Here is a 22,776-nt window from a genome sequence, read left to right as displayed (position 1 = left end):
TTTAAGTTGAGTCAGGGACCATACGGTGAAAGCGCTGGGGAGACTTTCGTTTTACAAAATTGCAAACTACGTTGGAAAATGTTGAATTTTTATTCTCATCCATGTTTACCTCGCGACTCAGATGCACATTTTATCCGTTTGTTTTATCGTACCGGACTTTTGAGTCACCCTGTGTATAACCATCTGTACAAGTATTGAAATTTCAACACATTTCGACTATAAATTGTCACTGTCTTGTTACGGACGAAATATATATTGTACTGCTTGCATAAAACAACTTTTGTGTGTACTAACTGGTATTACTTCAATAGCAGCATTTGTTTCAAAAAGCAATTTTGCGTTACGACTTCAACCTGGAACATCTCGAATTTCGGAAACTTCCAGACTTCAGCATTCTCAGATTAATTCACTCACAGCTACTTGATTTCATATCCCAAAGAACTTTTCAATAGTATTTAGTTCCGGGTCAATCTCTAATTTTACCCTACTATTAAGTTGTGCAAGATTGGTATGCATTAGTACAGAACCTGGTAGGTGGTCTCGTTTACAGTATGAAAACACACTGTGCAATCTGTATAGCCAATGGAAGTGATCACATTCTACTGTGAATATTTATGGAGATGTTAAACAGAACCGAAGTGCAATTGGTAGGATGAATCTATAGGACGTAGAGGTCTTAGAGTAATTGTTAACTTTGTTTCAGTCATTTGACCATCGTGTCGTCTTTGGGTGTATCTCCCACATCACAAATTCCAAAGATCGGTATCGATTTCCGTCTTTGTTTATTGGTGTGTCATTTTTCTATTGTATATTTTAACGTGCGAACGTATGAGCGTATATACACAGAGAAAATATATAGTTCTTTTGCATCGAAAAAAAATATTAAGTGTGACGAAGAAGTTTAACATTAGTACAAAATATCAACAAACATATCACTACTAGAATATTAAAATAATACTTGACAATAAAGAACAAATTCTAAGAAACTGATACTCACTTAACACATTCGTAAGGTATTCTCAAAGGCACATTTTCCATGCGACATGCCTCCATGTAAGCCATTGCAGTAGTGCATGCTTCGTTTTCATTATATATTCTGCTATTTAGACACATTCTCATAAAAGGTGTTGGGTTTACCTGAAAAATAAATATAACCATGCAAGAAATATAGCCAAAATGTATAATTAATGTGAAATCCACTTCATTGCTGTGGATTTGACGGTTTACCTCAGTAGGATCAAAATACTTTATTGGAAAGTCCCTTAATGTACCTAAGTCACTATTGCTGGGACTATTATTTCCAATTTGTCTCTAACATGATTTTTATTTTCTATTCTTTTCTTGTCTCACGGAAATAAGTCTTATAACATCGTCATGTATATATTATGCCACCAACATATTTCTAATAGTATACATATCAATCTAGTTACTACTGTACCAATATATTTGGTGATGGGTATATATTCTACCTATTGTTCATCTAAGTTTTCTCTAATTATTTATCTCAACGTATTGGTTTATAATCAACTCTACACTGTAACCAATAACCGTGAAAATAAGTGCCTCCTACCATGAAAAATATACGGTTTCCCGTTTTTCTAAAATAATGGTAGGATACCGTTTTTCTGAAGATGCTTGTGTTGGACATGCGCATTGGAGAGAAAAAGCACATGTTCGAAGCGAGGATTGATTGCGCGTAGGTTCGGATGTGTTGTGCTTTGTTTTGTTTTGTTTCTTTCTTTTGTTTGTTTGTTTATTTGTTTAGTGTGTGGTTTTCTGGTGTGACATATAAAGTAGGCCTACTACTGTTGTATATATCCTGGAAATTCAAAATTAAGAAAGGTAATGTATGGGAAAGCACCATGTTAATATTTGAACTTTGTTCGGTGACAAACAAAACTTTAGTTGGCTATCGTGGCAAGCAGATCGCTCCAAAGTGCAACGATTCGTAACAAAGAAGCTGCGGGAGTATAAACTAGTCTTATGATAATGTAGCCAACTACGAGTGGTGGTGAAACTAGAATTAGAATCACAATGTTGAAATACTTAACACTACAGTAGTCGCATGAAATTGTTAAACACGAGTGCTCGAGCGGATTACGATTTTAGTCCATTTGATAAATATATATATCTTAGTATTTATTCAATTGGTATTTTTTACATTATTTTTGTGGGTTTTCTCAAGTAATAAAGAGCACATTTCAGTGCAAACATTTTGTTTTTTAATGCACAAAAAGAATTAGAAGCCAAAACTTTAGAATGGGTATGCAATTTACTATATTTTTGTAAATGTTCGTTTATTTCCTTGTTATTTGATTATAAATTGAAATAAAAGAGGAAATTTGCATTAAAAGTGTTAAAAACTGTTATAAAGAATAAAAAGAAGTTGTTAAATTTTTAGGAAGTTTAACTTTTACATTTGAGAACAAGGTCAAAAGTAGGCAAAATTTTGGGTGTTTCAGTCATAAGAGTCAGTGCAAAGAGTGTGCTTGTGGTCAGAGCAGACCCACTTACTGCACCTGAAACATCTTTATAGGGTACTTTTGTTTCTTCATCTTCCACAAAGAGGTTCGTTAAGTTCCACAGCCACAGATTGCAGTAAGTCTCTACGGTTGATCATAGCATCATTGTTATTATTTATTTATTTATTTTTTTGAAAACAATGAGAGCGTTTACTCCAGCAATGTTTAACACTTGGAAGAAGAGAGTGAGTGGCCATTTTAGCGAACTCCTGGCTCTATCACACTGGCGAAACAATTTGTCCAATATGTCAACTCCAAATTTACTGTTGTTCTATGGAGTAATAACTAGGTTATTACGCTGTGTTTGCGTATTTCTTGGGTGTACTGGATCAATATACCATTTGGTAATTCTGCCCTTTCCAATGTAAAATTCTCCGTGAAACCTGTCTTCCTGGATAACACCGTTCCTTTCTTCATCTTCTATTTCTTCCAAATCGTCACTACCACTTTCGTCAGAGTCACTACTTGACAACATCGTCCTCTATTTCATCTTAGTGTTCTATACTCAAAACACTTTAATCGTCACTTTCAGTTTTTGTTAGCCACTGTCCTATCTGTTCTTGCTCTGCCATTTTAAACTGACATATATATATATATATATATATATATATATATATATATATATATATATATATATATATATATATATATATCATATATATGAGCGAATAATGTCAAATAATACATTCAAAACGAGAACATTTAAAACGTTAGCCAGAAAACAAACTATCACGTCAGTACTCGCACGGATTACAATAGTAGTCCATGCGAAAATAACAATCCGTATAACATCAGTGCGTTGACTTTGGGTGTTATCACTCGACTAATGGTGTTCCAGAAATGGGGGAGGAAGGTAGACGGCCGCTCAAGGTCACAAGTGTTGCCAACCCTCAGATACCAGAAAACTGAAACCCACTGGACTACAATAGTAATCCGCGCGAGCACTGTAGTGTTAAAAAAAAAGGAAAAGTACTTCGTAGTTCACCGTACTTAGTACAGCATTACATAAATTGTGTTGCATTAACTGGAATTTTTCATGTTACAGAAATAAAAGTATACTGTCACTCATGTGTGCCCGAAGGAGGGGCAGGGGGTCGCTCCCCTAGTTAATTTAAACGTATTAAATTTCTTAATACAAATAAAAAAATATCAAATGTAGTAGGGTATATATTAATCAGGGAGATGAGACCCCTAGAAAAGTTTCATCGGGCTTCCATGCTGTCATTATTTTTTCTGGATAAATGAATTGTTAAATTTGAAAAATATTTCTGTATATGTTTTTATCTTTAATTTTTTTCTCAGTACCTATAATCTGTTCTGGTGTCTTGTTAATACTTTTGAGCGTTTAATAAATTTGCAAATATTCGATACTCTGGAAGTTTGTTGACTTTTTTTTTTTTGAGCATTGATGCCACTGTTACATAATTATGCAAACACGTATTTATTAATTTGGGATAGCGGATATTGGATACTGTAGGCAGTGTTGTGAGAAGTCATATGGTTTTACACTTGTTTAGTCGTAGTTCTAGTCATTCTAAGCTATGTTGTCGGGTGTCCGCTTGGTTATCTGAAATCTTAATAATGCGACTAATCGAATGAATCGCTAATTAGAATATTTGAGGTCTATTACTCTACTGGTACTCATAGCGAAAATACATGCGATAAAGATAGTCTTAACACTGCAACAGAATATCGATTTATGAATATCTTAAAAGCTCATGGATGTTTGTTCCAACTACATTTTCAAAGCGTGCGAAAACTCAGCTATAAAATTCAAGAAGTAGTTTTTTTTTTTTTTTGTACATAATATCAAATCCTCGTCTGGTGTTTTGTTCAATACATGACAAAATTGGTAATTTTGAAAAGAAAAAGCAATGTATGTTCAAGATGATATCAGAACAAGGGTTCGATATTACAAACTAAGAATTAATTTCAATTTTATTCTTATGGATATTATGCACGTCGTAGGTGCAACGCTTCTTTCGTTCACTTTTGTGTTTTCTTTAGTTAAGTAGTCTTTAACACCAGTGGACCAGCGTGCACTCTAGTTGCATCCATCCAGAAAAAAAAATATTGCTAGCCAGTGTGTGTACTGATACAGTTTCCAGAAATTCGATGAAACTTGGGTCAATATACAGTATATTGCCCAGAAAGAATTCTTGCTGGATGTAGCAAGAGGGCACGCTGGACCGGCAAGGACCTCTAAATAGGGAATCAGTGTGATAATTACAGTAAATCTTGTACGGTAATAACACACCTGTGTTTTTTTTTAAAAAACGATCCCTAAATTTTACGGTAAATTACCGCAAAACATACGGTACCAAATTTGTTTCTAGACACGGTTAATATTAATTTGCTTCTAAATATACGGCCTGCCGTTTTTATGAAAAAACGGTGGTCCGTAAAATTTAGGGTAATCGGATGGCAGCGAGGGTTGACGGTAATCGGTCAGTAAATTTAAGGCGAAATTGTTTACAGTGTACCATGTGTACATTCTTGTGAGCTTACGCACAAATACCACAACCACAAAATACCAGAGGTAGAACCTATGCATTTTTATTACTTTTAAGGTCTATGTTCCTCGACAGTAGTCACAATCATAAATCAATGTGAATGGATTAGCATCACGCATTTCTGTCAATTCACATTTTCCTTTGTTAAAATTTCATTTCATTTACTAAGAAAACTACAGTGAATTTAAAGGTATTTATAATCTCTGTTATAGTATTTCGTTTCGGTTAATGAATACAATTTCTGTTATTATAATGTACTTTGCTCATTCTGCTTACATTTCTTAACATTTTTTTTTTTAGGCTGTCAGCAAGATGTTCGGATCTTCTTGCACTCGACTAGTGAGATCCACGCAGTCAGAATATACATATATATGTAGAAAACCACATACTTTTAGCCATCTGCAGTAGGATGCATATTATATTCCTGTCCCATGAGACAAACTAAATTTCTTTGTTTTGAATATTCTATTAATTTTAACACTAATTCTGCAATTGGTTTCCGAAGGTTTCATGTTCATACTCTTTTTCTAATTATCTTTCTTTTAACCTGAGACAATGAAACTACTTGCAAACTCATATGATTCATATGGTAAAGTATGACGTAAAACGATTAAATTTGAAGCAGAATGGTGATGAGTAAGGCCAACACTTCCCTCTGTTAGTTGTTTGGGGCTGTACCGTGCGAGATCAGGTTACACAGTAATCAGGTGTTGAAAAGTGAAATTGGAAATACTTGAAAAACTCGAAGATCGAAAAATAAACATACTACTACATTTGAATAGGGCCGCACGGTCGGCTTATGAAAAGATGCAGCGAACTTGGTACGTGTGCTTCCACGACAAAGGTGCATGAGCAGTAGCAACAAGCGTAAGACAAGCATACGAAAGAACGAGCGTGCGCAGCCTCTAAAGACTGGACTGGAAGCTTGCAATCTCATAGTACAAGGCGTACATAGAGAGTAGAGTACTCTGCGAGATCTTGGCGAGAGAAGATAGGCGTTAGAATGCTGGAAGATGAAGTTTTATAAACTCTTCAAAAGAGGTCTTAAAGAGAACATGATCGAGAATTTGATAAATATGTGACACACTAGTTATACTTCCTTGAACTAAGACCAAAGTCGAACGACGTATATGCACAAAGTAACTTATTGTTCTGCATAGCAGAATGTCATTTGAAGGTCATATGTATCGAATGCGAACAACGCTAACCTGTAGGACTCTGTACGTACAAGACTGTCTCTACTTCCGAGACCGTAATGACTCTCATTGCAAAAAAACACCTACATAGAGGATAAAAAGAGCACGACATATCAGTTTTATCTATTGGGGATTTCTTCCTTAGTCTTGCCTGTCTCGGACTAACAATAGACAAGAGTAAAATAAATACATACGCTTGTATTGTTACGTAGTGGTTGCAAGAATATAAAGTTACATTTTCATTAACTCTATCACAGGTCACTTCTACATGAAAGCAGGAGATAGTGGGAGAAAGAACGGCAAAGCAGAAGGACGGATTTCGCTCATGTATCCTTACGATGTTGAAGAAACTGTTTACACTCTTGCTTCGTACATAAACAAGACACATCCCTAATCTCTCTCCCGCTTCTGATGGGAATGTTGTTATGAGTAGTCCTGATGCAATACAGTACACAACAAGGAGCTGGGTTCGTATATTTGGTATTAGTCATATTTAGTTCTAGTTATTTATAGAGCATCCTTTTCAGGTTAAGGACGTTTTCTCATTTCTTCACGTTCTTAAGAACATTCTAAACCAGAATTGTAGTTTTTACCCCTCAGCAACATTAAACTTCCTTGAATTTGAACATAAATTAGAGTGTGCTCACCAAGTGGAGCTGTTTTTGTTCTTTTTGACCATAGTCTTTATACCATGAATATTACTTTTCAGATTATCTTATTTGTTTGAAATAAAAGTAGAATTACTTGGAACTGCAGGAGGGGTTATTTTGACCACTGCTTAAATTATCTGAATGGTTATTCAGTTCATAAGTACTAAGCAAGACAAGTATTGCATCAAGTTTTGCATGCTTATTTGAAGTGAAAAATATAAATTAGCTTTCCATATGAAACAATATATGAACGGATACCCACACACATACCTCATGCTGCTAAAGATGTAGTTGTGCAACTTTCGTTTCGTCTTACACTCAGAACTACCTGCACATATGACAACTTCTTAACACATAAAGTAAAATTAGCTATATAACTAAAAGAAAATCATATAAGTATACTTGGTAGTATTCGAAGCAAGACAAGGTATCCTCGTCGCCAAAAGTGCCTTTACATCGCCGTGACGGGTATGTGACCGCGCAGTACTCTAAGGAAGGGATAGTTGCATAAGAATTTGTGATTAATTTTCAAGAGTTTTTATTTTGACTAGGGAAATAACGTAGGTATAGGGACTAAAGGCGTAGATTAGAAGCATCACCGCACTGTCCTCTCTGTAAATATTCGTATTCTATGTTTTTCAATTTACTGTTTTATATGTTAAGTTAATAACTGCTAACAACTGCTACTAGAGCTTTTCACTCTTCAGGACTTTACTACGACATGTTCGCAGGGCACTTTTCTAAGTCCTAAATGTGTGCGTGAATTATTTCATTTCTCTCACTGTAATTATTTGAGAATGTAAACTGATTATGCTGAACGTGAATATGTTTCGCTGTCGTAAAGCAAGGACCGTAATAAATGTAGATAAGGTTCTTATTATTATACAAAACACAGAAGTATTTATTCCGTATATAGAACAATATAATACAGTAACTAAGAAACATCATAATCACTTACGCCCGCAGGATTTTTTCAAACGGGAAGGAGGGGGGGCAAAATACCGATATAGTGTTTTTCATTTTATTGCCCTATATATGTTAAGTTAAAATCCATAACATTAATATTGATAGCGTATATCATCTTTAGCCGCTGTAGCCCATTAGTCAGAACATTCATCTCCAGACATGATGTTGAGAGAATAGAAAGAAATATATATGAACAGTGGTGTAATTAATTTTACTGCGTCCTGGATCGATCAATCATTGATTTACTCATACTCCCCCAGGCCCACTGTCCCAGGTATTTCAGCTGCTGCCTTTTATATAGGGTTCCATGTCAGAAGGGCAGACAAAAAGGCAAACACAGAAAGGCCCGAGTCAAAACGGCCCGCGACAAAAGGGACCCGCTACAAAAGGGCCAGACCAAAAAGGCCCCGCGTCAAAGGTGCCCGGGTGAAAAGGTCTCCGCAACAAAATGGCCTGAGTCAAAAGGACCCGAATCAAAACGTCCCTCATAAAAAGGGCCATGGCCAAAAGGATTACAAAAAGAACCCGAGTCAAAAGGCTCTGCGCCAAAAGGGTCCGTGTCAAAAAGCAGCCCTGCTACAAAAAGGTCCGAGTGAGCCATGCATCAAAACGGACCGAGTTAAAAGGTCGAGTCAAAACGCACCTTATAAAAAGGCTCTGGCCATAGGGTCCCACAACAAAAGGACCCGAGTCAAAAGGTCCTATGTCAAACACGCCCGGGTCAAAAATGGGCGTCGCTACAAAAGGGCCCAGTCAAACGGGCCCGAATCAAAACGCTTCTTGTAAAAAGGTCTCTGACCAAAAGGTTCCCACAACAAAAGGACCCTAGTCATAAGGTCCTGTGTTAAACGGGCCCGGGTCAAAAATGGGCGTCGCTACATAAGGGCCCAGTCAAACGGCCCCTCATCAAAAGGGCCCAGAACAAAAGGTCTCCGCAAAAGAGGGCGCGAGTCAAACGGGCCAGAATCAAAACGTCCCTTGTAAAAATGTCTCTGGCCGAAAGTTTCCTACAACGAAAGCATCCGAGTCAAGAGGTCCTGTGTCCAACGGGCCAGGGTCAAAAATGATCGTCGCTGCAAAAGAGCCCAGTCAAAGGACCCCGCTTCAAAAAAGCCCAGTGCAAAAGGTCTCTGCAAAAAAGGCCCGAGTCATATCACCTTTCATCAAAGGGACCTGGGTCAAAAGGGTCCACGACAAATGGGCCTTGCGTCAAAGGGGCCCTGTTCAAAATTGCCCCGCTACAAAAGACCCGAGTCAAAATGGCCCCACATCTAAAGGTCCGGGTCAAAAGGTCTCCGCAACAAAAGAGCACAAGTCAAAAGTGGCCCCGCTAAAAAGGGCACGAGTCAAAAGTGATCCGCTACAAAAGGTCTCGGGTCAAAGGTCTCAGCAACAAAAGGCAGAAGTCAAAAGGGCTCGGGTCAAGCATCTCAGCAACAAAAGGGCAGGAGTCAAAAGAGCCCAAATCAAAACGACCCTCATCAACACAGCCGGGTCAAAAGGGTCTCACGACAAAAGAGCCCGAGTCAAACGGGACCTGCCTCAAACGAGTTCGGGTCTAAGGGGTTCCCGCTACAAAAGGGTCCGAGTAAAGCGGTCCCGCGTCAAAAGGTCCCGGGTCGAAAGATCACGGCAACAAAAGGGCCTAAGTCAAAAGGCCAGAATCAAAACGCCCCTCATCAAAAGAACCCGGGTCAAAAGAGTCCCACGGCAAAAGGTCTCGAATCGCAAGGACTCAGCGTAAAACGGGCCCAGGTGAAATGGGGCTTCACTACAAAAATTCAAATCAAACGGCCCGGTGTCAAAAGGACCTGGGCCAAAAGTCTACGCAAGAAAAGAGCACGAGGCAAAAGGGACCGAATCAAAACGCCCCTCATTAAAAGGGCTTCGGTCAAAAGAGTCCCAGGACAAATGGTCCGAGTCAAAAGGGCCCTGCCTCAAAGGGACCTGGGTCAAAATTGGTCCCGCTACAAAATGTCTGAGTAAAGAGCGCCACGTCGAAAGGGCCCAGGTAAAAGGTGTCCACGAAAATTCGGCCCGGGTCATAAGGACGCTGCGTCAAAAGAGCCTGGGTCAAAAGGGTTCTGCGAAAAATGGCCCGAGTCAACAGGGAACTACGTCAAACGGGCCCTGGTCAAAGAGGCACCGCTACAAGAGGGCACGGGTTTAAACGACCAGGCGTCAGCCGGGCCTGAGTCAAAAGGGCCTCTCGTCAAAGTGGCACAAGTCAGGAAGGTCCCGCGTGAAAAGGGCCCTGTAAATACTGTTTCACGGGTAAAAAGCTTTAGATCAAAGCAAGATTGGAGATCAAGCATGCACAAGGGGTTTGTGTCCTCTTAGTAAATTGAAGTGTTTGTGCAAAAGAAGGAAATATATCTGTGGTTATTACTAACAAAAAGGAAATTTGAATGGTGATATAGTTTTATTTGCTTGTTGCTTGGTTTGCAACAATCGTTTTCGCTTAAGTCGTTCTCCATGAAAGTTTGCTTGCACTCCCGTCATAGGGGGACTGGGTGTATTAGGGCCTAGGCCGCGGTTACCATGGAGGGCCCTCAGATTATAATATCAATTCCTAAAATATCGTACAATCAATGGCGCAACCAGCTATGAGCTAGGGGGCTAATTCCTCCCCGAAACAAACCTGGTCTATCTTATACAGCCGCGCTGCAGACAAATTTCGGTGAAATTTCAAAATAGATCAATGCATAAATGTATTGTATTGTAATTAAGTCAAAGCACTGTCGAAAGCGAAATACACAGAGAAAACGGGGTGTCTAAAGAGTCCCCATGACTTAGGATTACTCTCTTATTATCAGAATTACAACAAAATGTAACAGAAGATACCGTCTTCAAATAAAGTTTTTAATAGACAGTAACTTCATTCGTTTATGTTCTGGTTCCAGGTAAGTGGTAACGTTGCATTTTCATGTAACATTATGCGCATATAGAGCGTACAGCCCAAACGGCTTGTCCGATTTGAAAAATTCTTGCACTTTAGATTGAAAACATTATATGTGGAGACGGTTTCCCCTCCTACATTTTGTTGTAACTCTGATAATAAGAGAGTTACCGTATGTCATGGGACATTTGAGACACTCTGTATAGTAGCTGAAACACTAAACAAATAGTAGCCAATAGCTTTTTGCTGTGAAAAGAACAGAACAGCTTTCTGAAAATTGTAACAAACAACTAACAATAACTTTTGACTCTGAAATGAATACGACGTTTCAGTGAAAATGAAAACCACTGCTGAACAACTAAAAAACTACTAATTTTAAAACGTTAAGATTCTTTTCAGTTCAGATTATGAATGGCAGAGTTCCTGAATAGCTTCGTTTACAGACTCTAAATTTAACATATCTCTTTCCATTTTCATTAGTAAAAATGTGTCCAAAATGTCTTCACACAAATTAGCTCTGAGATTTGTTTACTCTCTAACTTTAACTTTGAGAAGCACCTTTCACATGTCACTTGTGTGCATGGTAGAGACAACGCATGTTTGTATGCAATGTATAAATTATTAAAACAACTAGGCTGACAGAAATTGGTACAAAATTTTCCCTGCACATGACAAAAAATTTTTACACAAGGTGTTTGCAGCATCATTATCACTCTTGCCGTGAATCCCGTCCAAATTGTCCCATCTCCTATAGCATGCTCAGATGCATAATCATTATCATCTTCTACGGATTCAGGGGCATCATTCTCTTCAGGACCATCAAAAACCAGAACGTTTTGTGACAGAATACAGGAGAAAGAATTGCTGGAGGTCTTTGTATATTTCCTCATACTTTATATTTAGTTTTTTCGCAAGAACTCTGAAAGCTCCTGCAGACACACTATTCTTCCCAATTTCCGAAAAGTGCTTGGGATCCAGCATTTGGAGTTCATTTGGCTGGTGAAATCTATCACTGACACATGTAACAGCTGTATTCAGAATTTTCGTTGAAGTTTTTTTTTATTCTGAATAAATCATCTTCACTTATATTTAAGTTCTTTCCCAGTTCAACTGCCGCAAGCTGTCCTGACATTTTCTTCTTCTTTAAGATTCTTCTGGGAGGAAAGTCTTTTTCCATTGCTACCTCTACACCAGATTGCACAAGCTGTTGTTTTTTCACACAAAATATTTTTGTGTTTTCGTAAAGTTTAAACAGACATCTTTTGCCTCTATTTTCTTCTGAAGCTACTGCAGCAAGTTGTCTACAAGTCTCCAGGTTGTACGACAGTCCAATCCGTGAGACTGCAGGTATTTTGAAATATGCTTTGTTTCTGTAAACAAGTCCTGAAACACAGAGCACATCATTACAGGGTTAAATTCTGTCAATTTATTCAGCAAAGTTTAGCTTGAAATTTTGATTTCACATTAAAACTCCTGTCCTGTACATCTCACTGAGGAACAATAAAAATGAAAGAAATCTTGATGATGATAGACAGTCGTCTCGTCTTGGCTTCATGTTTCGTAGCGAAACTCGTTAGTGTCGACTACCGCATTCAGTGAATTGTTTTTGCTCCACAATCGTGTTGCAACTACTTGTTGAACTTTTCGTATAAATAGTTTGTCATGTTCCTTGTGGCTTGCATCAATCATTTTCCTCCAAACATTCTTTCTTTTGTAGTATTCAGACAGAACACGGTACTGGTTTCAACCACACCAAATATGTTTTCAGCTTCATTAATCTACTCAGTCAAATTTGTCATAGCCAAATGAAGAGCATGAGACATGCATTGGGTGTAAATGATTTCAGGATTATCCTTCTCCAGTAATGCTTTAACTCCTTTATAGCATCCACTCAAGTTAGCAGCTCCATCAAAAAAGCAACTTACAATATCAGAGATCAAAACATTGTTGGCACAAAGTACTTTTTTGTTTTCATTTTAAGTTACTTGTCTTATAGTGTCACTCTTTACGACAACTGCTAAGAGCCGCCCAAATGCTTGACCGCTTATAACGCAAAGAATTACTATAGTAAGCTGATTCAGCACTGAAACATCTTAAATAGAATCAACCATTATGCTGAAAATGCCCGCTTTCTTGCCGTCTTCCACTGTTTGTCGTGCAATTTTGTAAACGTTTTTGATAGAAAATATTTTTTTAAATATGCCGCTTTTCCATTTTTGAGTTATCAAATATAGACCTACAAGATGTATTAACATCCATAAAGGATCAATCAGCCTGTGGTTAAATATGGACCCAGCTACAAACCAGACCCCAGTCTTCAACGGTGAAAAGGCCCCATCTGCCCAACATAATGAAAAAAGTTCCAGGTCCTAACAGCTCAACATGATGAAGAAAGTGCCTAGGAGCCCAACTACTCAATGAAATGAAAGAAGGTCCCAAATTGCCCAATATAATGAATAAAGGACTCAGGGCCACAACTGCTCAATGTAATGTAAAAAGGTACCAACTATCTAATATATTGAAAGAAGGGTCCAAGGCCCCAGGTACAAACTAAATCACAGTTTCTGATAATAAAAGACCTAGTGAAAGATAGACATAGCCACAAATCCAGTAACAAAAGGACCTTATTGAAAGGACTTACTGATTGATGGAAGGATGGAAGAGGAGTGGTTGTTGGCAGCATAATAACAGTGATCTACCGAATTATTTAGCTTTCTTCTGTTTTAGCTTTTCTCTCTTTCTCTTTCTTTCTTTATTGTTTCATATTTTTTTTTCTGAGAGGGCCTAGGCCGCGATTGCGGCCTAACGGCTCTGGCCAGTCTGCCCCTGACTCCTGTCTTTTTGAATTTGTATTCTCGTTACATAGCCCAATTAAAATTTATCTAATGCTGATTTTCCCCTTGTAAAATTCCATTTCTAAACCTGGATCAAATTATAGTATGAAAAATATTCTGTGGGAAAGATTAGTTTAATTTTACTGTGAGAATGCATATGTGGATCTGCATACAGGGTTAGTGAAAAGTATTGGGACATAACAATAATAACGACATGCGCGGACGGAGGAAAAATAAATGTTACCAATGGTATTATTGCAAAACCTGCATTGATTTGGAGTGTGGTCACCATGGAAGGCATCTTGAATTACGCCATATTGAATATCACACTATATTGTTTTAAATTTAAAAGGTTATTATTTTACACTTCAACTTAGGCTTGAATATTCACACAAATGAGAATGTGAACTCATTTACTACACATAATTTGTTTGAGACAGAGTGTGTTATGTTTGACATATGTATCTAATAGAAAGAATGTATCATGATAGGCCAGTAACAAAGAGATGCATAGACGGAGGAAAAGCAAATGTTACACTTTGGCATTGGAGTAGAAACTGCGTTAAATGATTTAGTATACATCATAGTAACCATCTTGAATTCCGCATATTGTATACCACACAATATTTTTAAATAAAAAAGGTATGTTTTGATTTTGAATTTAACACAGTGGCAAGGCCTGAGGGGAGACAGGGTAGACAGCGTTTACCCTTTAGAATGTTATATTAAGCCATTCTTAAGCCATTAAGCCTAAATTACTAACTTAAAATTTTGCAATTTAGATTCCAAACTTAAAATTTCCTATAATTTATTCTGAGCTTTTTTTTTAATGCTTGCGTATGAAAGACAGAAAGCAATGGATCTCGCGAAACCTTGAACATTATTCCTATAGAAGCGTAGGAGAAATAAACAGCCACGTGCGAAGTCCAAAGACTCGTGCTATGTAGTAGAATGAAACCTCTCTAAAGCGGAGAGCCATGAGGAATCAAAAATTGTCCGCCTTAGAGAGGTTTCAATATTTTATGACGTAAATTAGTAAACAAGGTAATACACAATTAGAAAACAAATATTTTTGCATGAATCATGTATTTACGAATATTACAAAAATGCCTGAATTATCCTCCGCCACCCAATACTCTATGTTCGAGGCACAACGTGGAAATAAGATGATATATTTCTCTGCTTTTTACACTTGCTACTACTTACTACATTTTCGGTATGTTGTTCTAATTTGTGAGTTAATTGCAGTCCAGTAGTGTCTTTTTTCAGACAATATGTTTACCCGCGGGCCAAAAATACCAAACTTGTCTTCTGCTTGCTTACAGATTCAAGCGGAACAGTACCATAACGTGTCATCCCAAATTGTGGGTAACTGTCAAACACTTTTCTGTCTAAAACAGTTTGGGTGGGAGTGCATGTAAGCAAAGGACATGAGAGTGTTGTTAAACAGAGACTTCGTCTGGGTTGCTGAGCAGCCAGTTGAGGAGGCAAAATGTCACAATGCTTCCTTGATGACACATGTATGAATTACTAAAAATGTATTTTTACTGCACTTTCCAACTTGTTTCTAGAAAAAGTGTCCTTAATACGGAGGTAAATAATACCTATAAAAGACAGGAAAGACTGTCCTTGTCCGTGCTACAGAGTGTCCGCTTTAGAGAGGTTTATCAATATGTTTTTTCCTATTACAGTGTTTGGGGATTACAAAATATATCCGTTACGGAAATGTCCGTTGATAGAGGTTTCACTGTAGTACTTGCGAAAAGATAGTTGCTATTCTGACTACGTTTACAGAGCTACCTATCTTCATTTTAAGCTGGATATATATTGTCCCTATATGTCTCCAACATCAGAATAAATAAAAATAAGACTCCCTAACGAAAAGTTTAGATGTGTTGGCAATTCTATCACTTTTATATTTTTCGCGAGAGTGACCAGCACTTTTACATGTCCCGGTAAATGCCCCTTCCCCGGTTCGAATTTTGAAAAAAGAGAAACCTTTTTGTCTTGGTCTGGGGCCTGGATCAAGGTACTCGTGACCAAATTTTGTTAACTCGGTCCACTCGTCTGCTCCGCTGGCGCATACAGACACAAAGATATTTAGATAGACACACAAACAAACTCTAATTTGTTTATATTAGGTTCTTCGCTCAATAATTGTGCAGATGAAAGATTTGAAAAATACAAAAATCTGGTCATTAAAGAACTAATAAATTATAGAATATTTAGTATGCATCAACAAATTATTCCATACGGCAAACTGAATGACTTGATATCCACCTTTCCTAACACTTTTTGCTCAGATCAGCTTAAGAATGAACTTATCAACATATGTTTCGATAGAACAAACACATTTCTCTTCCTGAATACTTGAACTATATTTTTAGTAATTAACCTCAAATCATATATCAGGAAACAACAAAGCTGCTAAATATGGTGTTGAGCATTCCATCAACTCCAGTTTTTTGTAAACATTCAATGAATGCCCTGAAAAGAGTGTAACTTACTTAACAAACAGCATGACAAACTTTCTGAATTATGGACACTTACAATAAAGAACTTGGTATGGAAGCTTTGTAGAATACCTGAATTTAAAGAAAAAAAAAACAAGAGTTATTAATGTTTTCGCCGAAATGAAGAACAGGGTATGGAGCTCATTCACAAAACTGTAAGGTATTAGTTAAGGTATTTGGTATTAGGTATTAAGTTAGATGTTGCAAGGTTTTTTTTTTTTACTTCTATCGTGTTTTTTTGTTTACTTTACACTTCCTTTCTAACGTATTTAGAAATGACTATCCCTAAGGAGGGTATGGGGAAGTAATGCCCCCATTTCTTGCAAATGAGGTACCATTCAGAAATCTATGCTTCGAAAAAAAAACTATTCACCAAATTTCACTAATTATAAATTTTATACTTAAAGGAGGAGAGTAAACATATGCTTTACAAATACTATATATATATGTACAGCAAAATCTGTCAATGCTGGCCAACATTGGTTCCATTGAAAAGTGGCCAACTTACATAAAATAAGTGTGATTCGTGTATTTTTAGAATAGGATTTCTAGTATTACTTGGTTGTTAATAAGTAATGGCACGGCAGCTACTTTAAAATAATGTATATAGATTAATCATTTAACTACTTTTTGTTAATGAGCTACAAGTGTTTTCCCCGGAGCAAAAGATGTTTTGTTAAGGGAATTCATATTTAAAAACCTCCACTACATTTTGACAAGAATTCATGTTCCAATAGTTGAGAATTGAAATGGTTAGCTTTAGCCTTGAGAATTTTCCGAAATTACTAAAGCTCCCCACTGATGAACGGAGCTGATAGGCTATAGCTAATGATTTTACCAAAACAGATAGGGTAAACAAATACGTGCAATCATTTCCGGAATTCCTGTACGTGCTTTTTCTTATTCATGTCTTCCTTCCCCAACCCTTTATCAGGGTAGTGTTTGGCCTTTGACTTCCAAGAACAAATCGTGGGAATCTATGCTTCTTTGTCTCCACTTACAAATACAGAACATCTGCTTTGCGTATGGGAATGCGAAAGAGTTAAGAACAACAACAAAATGGTACTTTGCGTGGCTAAGATATGCAGGTAAATTTATCATTATCATCATAGGGTAAACATTGTTTCAATGTGGCCAACATGCAAGATAGACAGGTGGCCAAGTTGACAGGTTTTACTATATATATATATATATATATATATATATATATATATATATACATTGTGGCCCATTTTAATCTTTCCACGGAAATAAATAAACTGAACAAAAACTCAAACAAGAAATAGCATGGGGTAAATCGAATGATGATATCGGGGTGCCCCCAGGGCCGCTCTTCAAGTGGGCCCGAGGCCAACTTAAAAATGTTAAATGGAAACATGGGGCGAGTGACACTTCATTCGATAGGATCTTTAAAAACTAAAAAACGATGCGGCAAACGGTTTTTCATGTAGGTCACCGTATTCAAAATGGCCGCTAAAATATGTTACCTATATCAGATAAAAAACGATTAGTTAAACAGTGTTGCCACAACAGAAGAGAGAAAATTTGAATTAGGAAATAGTGCAATAACATGGAAAAAGGTCCCTAGCACAGTATGGTTTAAAATTCAAAGAGCAAATCAGTATGTCATAAGGAGCATTTTCACGTTTATTTAAGATCGATAAGTCAAGTAGTAACCGAGATATTCGGTACTTTGTAAAAGCTGAGAATTTTGTGCTGTACAAGATGGTAACGCTGTTCCAAAATTCCCTTTTATCCCTCTGCGTTGGAGAAAAAATAAAGTAGTAATCTGTGACACAAGTTAAATCCTGTGACATGCAGAAGTATAGCAAACTATTTACAATAAGGAAACAATATTTTTTTCTGTTTCATCAATTTTGTAATGTATGTTACGAATAATTGTTTATTGATAATTATAAACATATATTTCTTTAATTTAATTTCTTTCTCCTAAAAATAAGTTAGAAAAAGCAATAAATCGTAGATATTAATAGTTATCAAATTTTAATTGAAAATACATAGGCTAAGTTCTGCTAAATGGTAGCAAAATTTTTCATATCATCCGATGTTTATACGTACTGTCCAATTTTAGGGGAACATACAGAACTTATTTTGTATTTCATTCACCACGAAATTAAGTACTAATATTTTTTTTAAAGTACAGCATGTAGAAATATGCCATAAAAGCTATAGTGGAACAAACACCAAAACAACCTGTGTTAGGTGGCCATTAGAAACAAGAAATGTATCTGATCAGTTAATAACGGAGAACCTGATGGGTCCATGAACGTTTGAATCCGTATTGAGCAGACGAGTAAACGAGTTCAGTGTAAAAAAAAAAGAAAGAATATGATCAAATCTGTGCTGGATGACCACAAAAAACAAGAAAGTATTTAACCAAGTGAGGGCAGGGCGGAACTAGAGGAAACTCAAGGTGTCTATAGGGACCAGGCGCGTTAGCAAAGGAGGAAATGCTTGTAAACAAAATAGTGTAACATACGGTGTAAAGGGTAATCCATAAAACTTCTGCAAATTATATGCAACATTGTATTCCTTAGCGCAGGTAACTTTCGGTATAACGTCCCACGACTATAACATTTAGTTTAATGGGGACAGTGATACAATGATTAAGGCAAGTGACTGATGATTCAAGAATTAATGGGATGAGAATGTGAGAGAAAGCGAGAGTACCCGACAACCCCATGAACACGACGTTATCCACCACAAACTTACTGGATCGGAAATCGTATCAGGGACCCCACGCACCAGAGGTAAGCGCTCTACCACCGAGCAACCGTGCCCTCGCAGTTTAACTTTAAGAAGGCATAACCACACAATTTTCCTATTATAATCCAATCAAAATCTTTTGATTTTTGTAAAATGCTTCATAATAATTGAATACAGATTTATGATACACTGGAAAGTAATATGTCTGAAAAGTGATTATTCTCGAAAAAATACGTACAAACTTCAAATCATTTCATCTATTTGAAGAGAACCAAGTTGGAAACTCACACTTGCTTTTGTCCGTATGGAGGAGGGATGTCAGCGACAGTGTGTATGCGCGTAAAGGAAGACAAGGGAGAGAAACAAGCACCATCCTGTGCTACGTAGTAATTATGATGTAACATATTCTTGGAGCTCAGGATAAGCAAACGTGGGACTGTGTCCGTAGAAAACAAACACGTCACCACCTGAAAGTAAAACCGAAATGCTTATTTCCGCTTTGTCTTGACGCAAACTGTTACAAAGTGAGAGGGTCCAGGTATAAGTACGAAGATCATTTCTAAAGTCTTGCACACAGCCTATGCACGACCGTTTGAGTCACTTTTAGGTTAGTTGTGGGTCAGAGTTTGGGCTTGACGATTGTTTCTGTGTTTTGTGGTTTGCGAAACTGTGTTGAGGAATTCAGTGGTGAACGTAACTGAGGTTGTGTTACACATTATGATAAGCGTTCCAATACAAAATCAAAACTCTATGTGGGAAGAATCCAACTGAAATTTACAATACTTTGCGGGAGGTTTTTCGAAATAGTGTAGTGGATCATAGCACTGTATTACGGTGCTCAGCTTGTTTCCGTGAAGGTCGTGTAAGCAATGCGGACACCCCAAGAAGTGAAAGACCATCAACTGCAAGCAAGGATGTTATAAAATAGAGGATCTGACCATACAACAAAATCGTGAAGCCAAACGTCACAGCTTCGCCACGCCTACTCTGCCCACTTCGCAACACTAAGATCACAATGTTTCGAGCCAACAATTATGACAGAAACATGAGTAGCCAATCATACGTGCCGGCTCAGATGATGCTCGGTTGTTTGTTTTTTTTCGGGGGGGCTTCATTCAGTTCATATGTTGAAGATACGTATGGGCAGATCCTCTATTTTATAACATCCTTGACTGCAGCAGACTACACCCATGAGATTATTGTAAATGCCATTTTGAGAGAGGGTCGACGAAAACATGTAAGAAAAATTGCTTCAACGTTATCAAACAGAAGGAGATAAGTTTTTCCAAACGATTGTTGCAATTGATGAAACCTGGATACGAGAATTTGAACCAGAACTGAAGTTTCAGTCGTCACAACAAAACAGTTCAGACTCTTCACGCCCGAAAAAATTCCGACGGCAACAATCAAACTATTAACTCACGATGATCTTCGCGTATGATACGAATGGAGGGATGGCTACAATAGAGTGACACAGGGGACGTCTATATCAGACGCGTACTACAAGCTGTTTCTGCAAAATGTTTTGCGCCCGAAAATTATTGAAAGAAATCCTGACATGCTTGCAGCTGTTGTCCTCATTCTGAACGATAATGCAAGGCCGCATACTGCTCTAAAATTAAGGGTGACACGTAACAAGTATGGATGGGGAATACTTCCCTTCCCAATATTGTCCTAATTTGAGCCTGCCAGACTTTGAGTTGTTCCCCCAAATTAAAAGAACCACTCTGTGGAAAACGTTTAGATTCGATTGACGAAGCTTTCGGTGAGTTGACCCGAGTGATCAGACACCTCAACAATGAAGGTGCCCTATCCAGAATACAGAAATTGCCAAATGTTAGGAAGCTGTCATAAACAAGTATGGATATTGTATTGAAGGCCTGTAAAGGTATTTTGTACAATGAATTGTTTACTTGCATAGCATCTTTCAGTCTGCAGAACTTTTGAAATGATTGTCGTACAATATATTGTAAAAAAAAATTCCGAACAGCTGCTAGGACATAATATTGTACGTAACGGTACATCTAAACACTAAATGCAAACATTAGAAACTATTGGTACCATAACAAATAACAGTTTATGTGCCACGCTAAATAACAGTATATGAGTCTAATTTTGTAATAATGTACGTAAAATTTGCGGGTCGCAAACGAACGAAAATAATGCAATAAATAATTATAATTGCATACCGAGTATCGCAAAAAAAGTCAAACTAACATTTCGTTAACACAATATACTGCAGAACGAAGCCGTATGAAACATTTTAAGACATTCATTAATTACGACCAAGTAGTTGTGTATGTAAGAGAAAACTTGAAGCTGTGATTTTTGCGATATTAATGCACAATTGACAATTTTTTACGTTTGCTGCAGTATCATAGGAGTTTACCAAATGTATACTAAACTAAGCTAACCAAAGCCAACCTACGTATCCTAGCTCATATTTTATGTTCAAGGACAAAAAGAAAGAAAAAAAACACCTAAGTTTTTAGTGAACCCCATCAGCACTATATTACAAAAGTTAAACATGTCAAGTATTGTGCGTAAGCCTGTGTATAGTACATTACGTCAGTCTTACTACTTCCATTTTGATCATTTTATTCGGCTTTGAATTTATAGTATATATGGTGCTGGTTTACTTTTGGCGCACCAAATTTTTAAAAAGAATACAGGTAAAATTCCGTACTTCGCATGAAAATACATACTTGTAAAGAACAATTTTCTGCAAGCGATAGAATTAAATACAAAGTAATACACCTGTATTTTATGTTTACAAGTGTAGGTTACTCTAGTTCGAGTCCCTCGAATTGGTGTGTTGCATCAGCCAACAAGCTCGCAGTTCGCTGTTACTACACCTTCAGGGAGGAACCTAATCATTCATAATTGTCTACAAATTAATTATGAATGATTGCATTCCTCCCTGAAGGTTTAATAATAGCGCACTGTGAGTTCATTGGTTGATGCCGCACGCTAATTCGGGTGACGCCGAGTATAGTGTAAAATCCTTACGAGTACTTTGCTACGGATAAAATAAGTGAGTGCATATAAATGATGGTTGTATTAGAAACTATTTTCCACCAATGCTCTATTTGTGCACAGTGTACAAAAGTTGTATTTTATGTTTACAAGTGAAATGCTATAAGTATGAAACCGTGACAAGTATTATTGAAACTCATATCATTGCCAAAATCCACTCGTTTTCACTATCCTCATTTTTGCATATACCAACCTTCGCTGACGCACCCCCTCTCTAGAGCTCACGCATTCCAGCATCGCTCTGTCGTGACTCAGGTAGGATTCGTGCTTTTTAGTGGCCTACTAGCACAGGTTTTTCTTGTTTTCTGCATTGCAGTTTTTATGCATACATCTGGACGACGTATTTACACGCAAATCCTAGAAGAATTTTAATTATTCATCAAATGATTATAATGGTCCCCTTGAAATTTAACTATGCCAAATGACATGTTTCCATGCCGGCCAGCGCAAATAATTTAGTAAACAATAAGAAGGAATTTGTAAAATAATTGTAATTTTTTGAACAATTCTTTCGAGTGGTGCGTCAAAAGTAAAGCTGCACGAGAAATATTCCTAAATATGTGCTTAAAAATTATATCGAGCTTCACATGAAAGGCAGTACCTCGTTTGAAACTTATTCGTTCAATTGTAACTACACATTCAATAAATGGACTGACAAATACAGAAGATAACGTGCAGTTTGATAAGTTGGCGGCAATTGACAAGTAGAAATTTAAAAAATACACGAATTTTATGGCACATATAATTATGTTTGTCCAGAAAAATACCTATTTCATTGGGGCATATAGGCTACAATTCATACAGCTAACCTTTGCAGAGATTTATAATATGGTAGCAAAATAATAATAAATAAAAACATTCTTAGTTAGGGCCATTGACTTTAAAATTTTAAGCTCCGAAGTGAGAGTTCATATGTACAA

The 22,776-nt window shown here is 37.1% G+C and overlaps 1 protein-coding gene across 2 annotated transcripts in view; it reads right to left on the bottom strand.

Annotated features, from left to right (window-relative positions):
• Positions 1-22,776, bottom strand: part of Apoltp (Apolipoprotein lipid transfer particle) — a 6,186,292-nt gene that overhangs the window by 332,548 nt on the left and 5,830,968 nt on the right. For both annotated transcript variants that reach the window (XM_081762641.1, XM_081762640.1), the window contains exon 68: positions 998-1,137. In XM_081762641.1, coding sequence (XP_081618767.1) covers positions 998-1,137 — 140 coding nt within the window. The remainder of the gene's footprint in view (positions 1-997; positions 1,138-22,776) is intronic.

The sequence above is a fragment of the Thermobia domestica genome, chromosome 6 (assembly GCF_964235325.1).
Source record: "Thermobia domestica chromosome 6, izTheDome1.hap1.1, whole genome shotgun sequence".
NCBI lineage: Eukaryota > Metazoa > Arthropoda > Insecta > Zygentoma > Lepismatidae > Thermobia > Thermobia domestica.
This window is presented reverse-complemented; position numbering and strand designations above follow the sequence as displayed.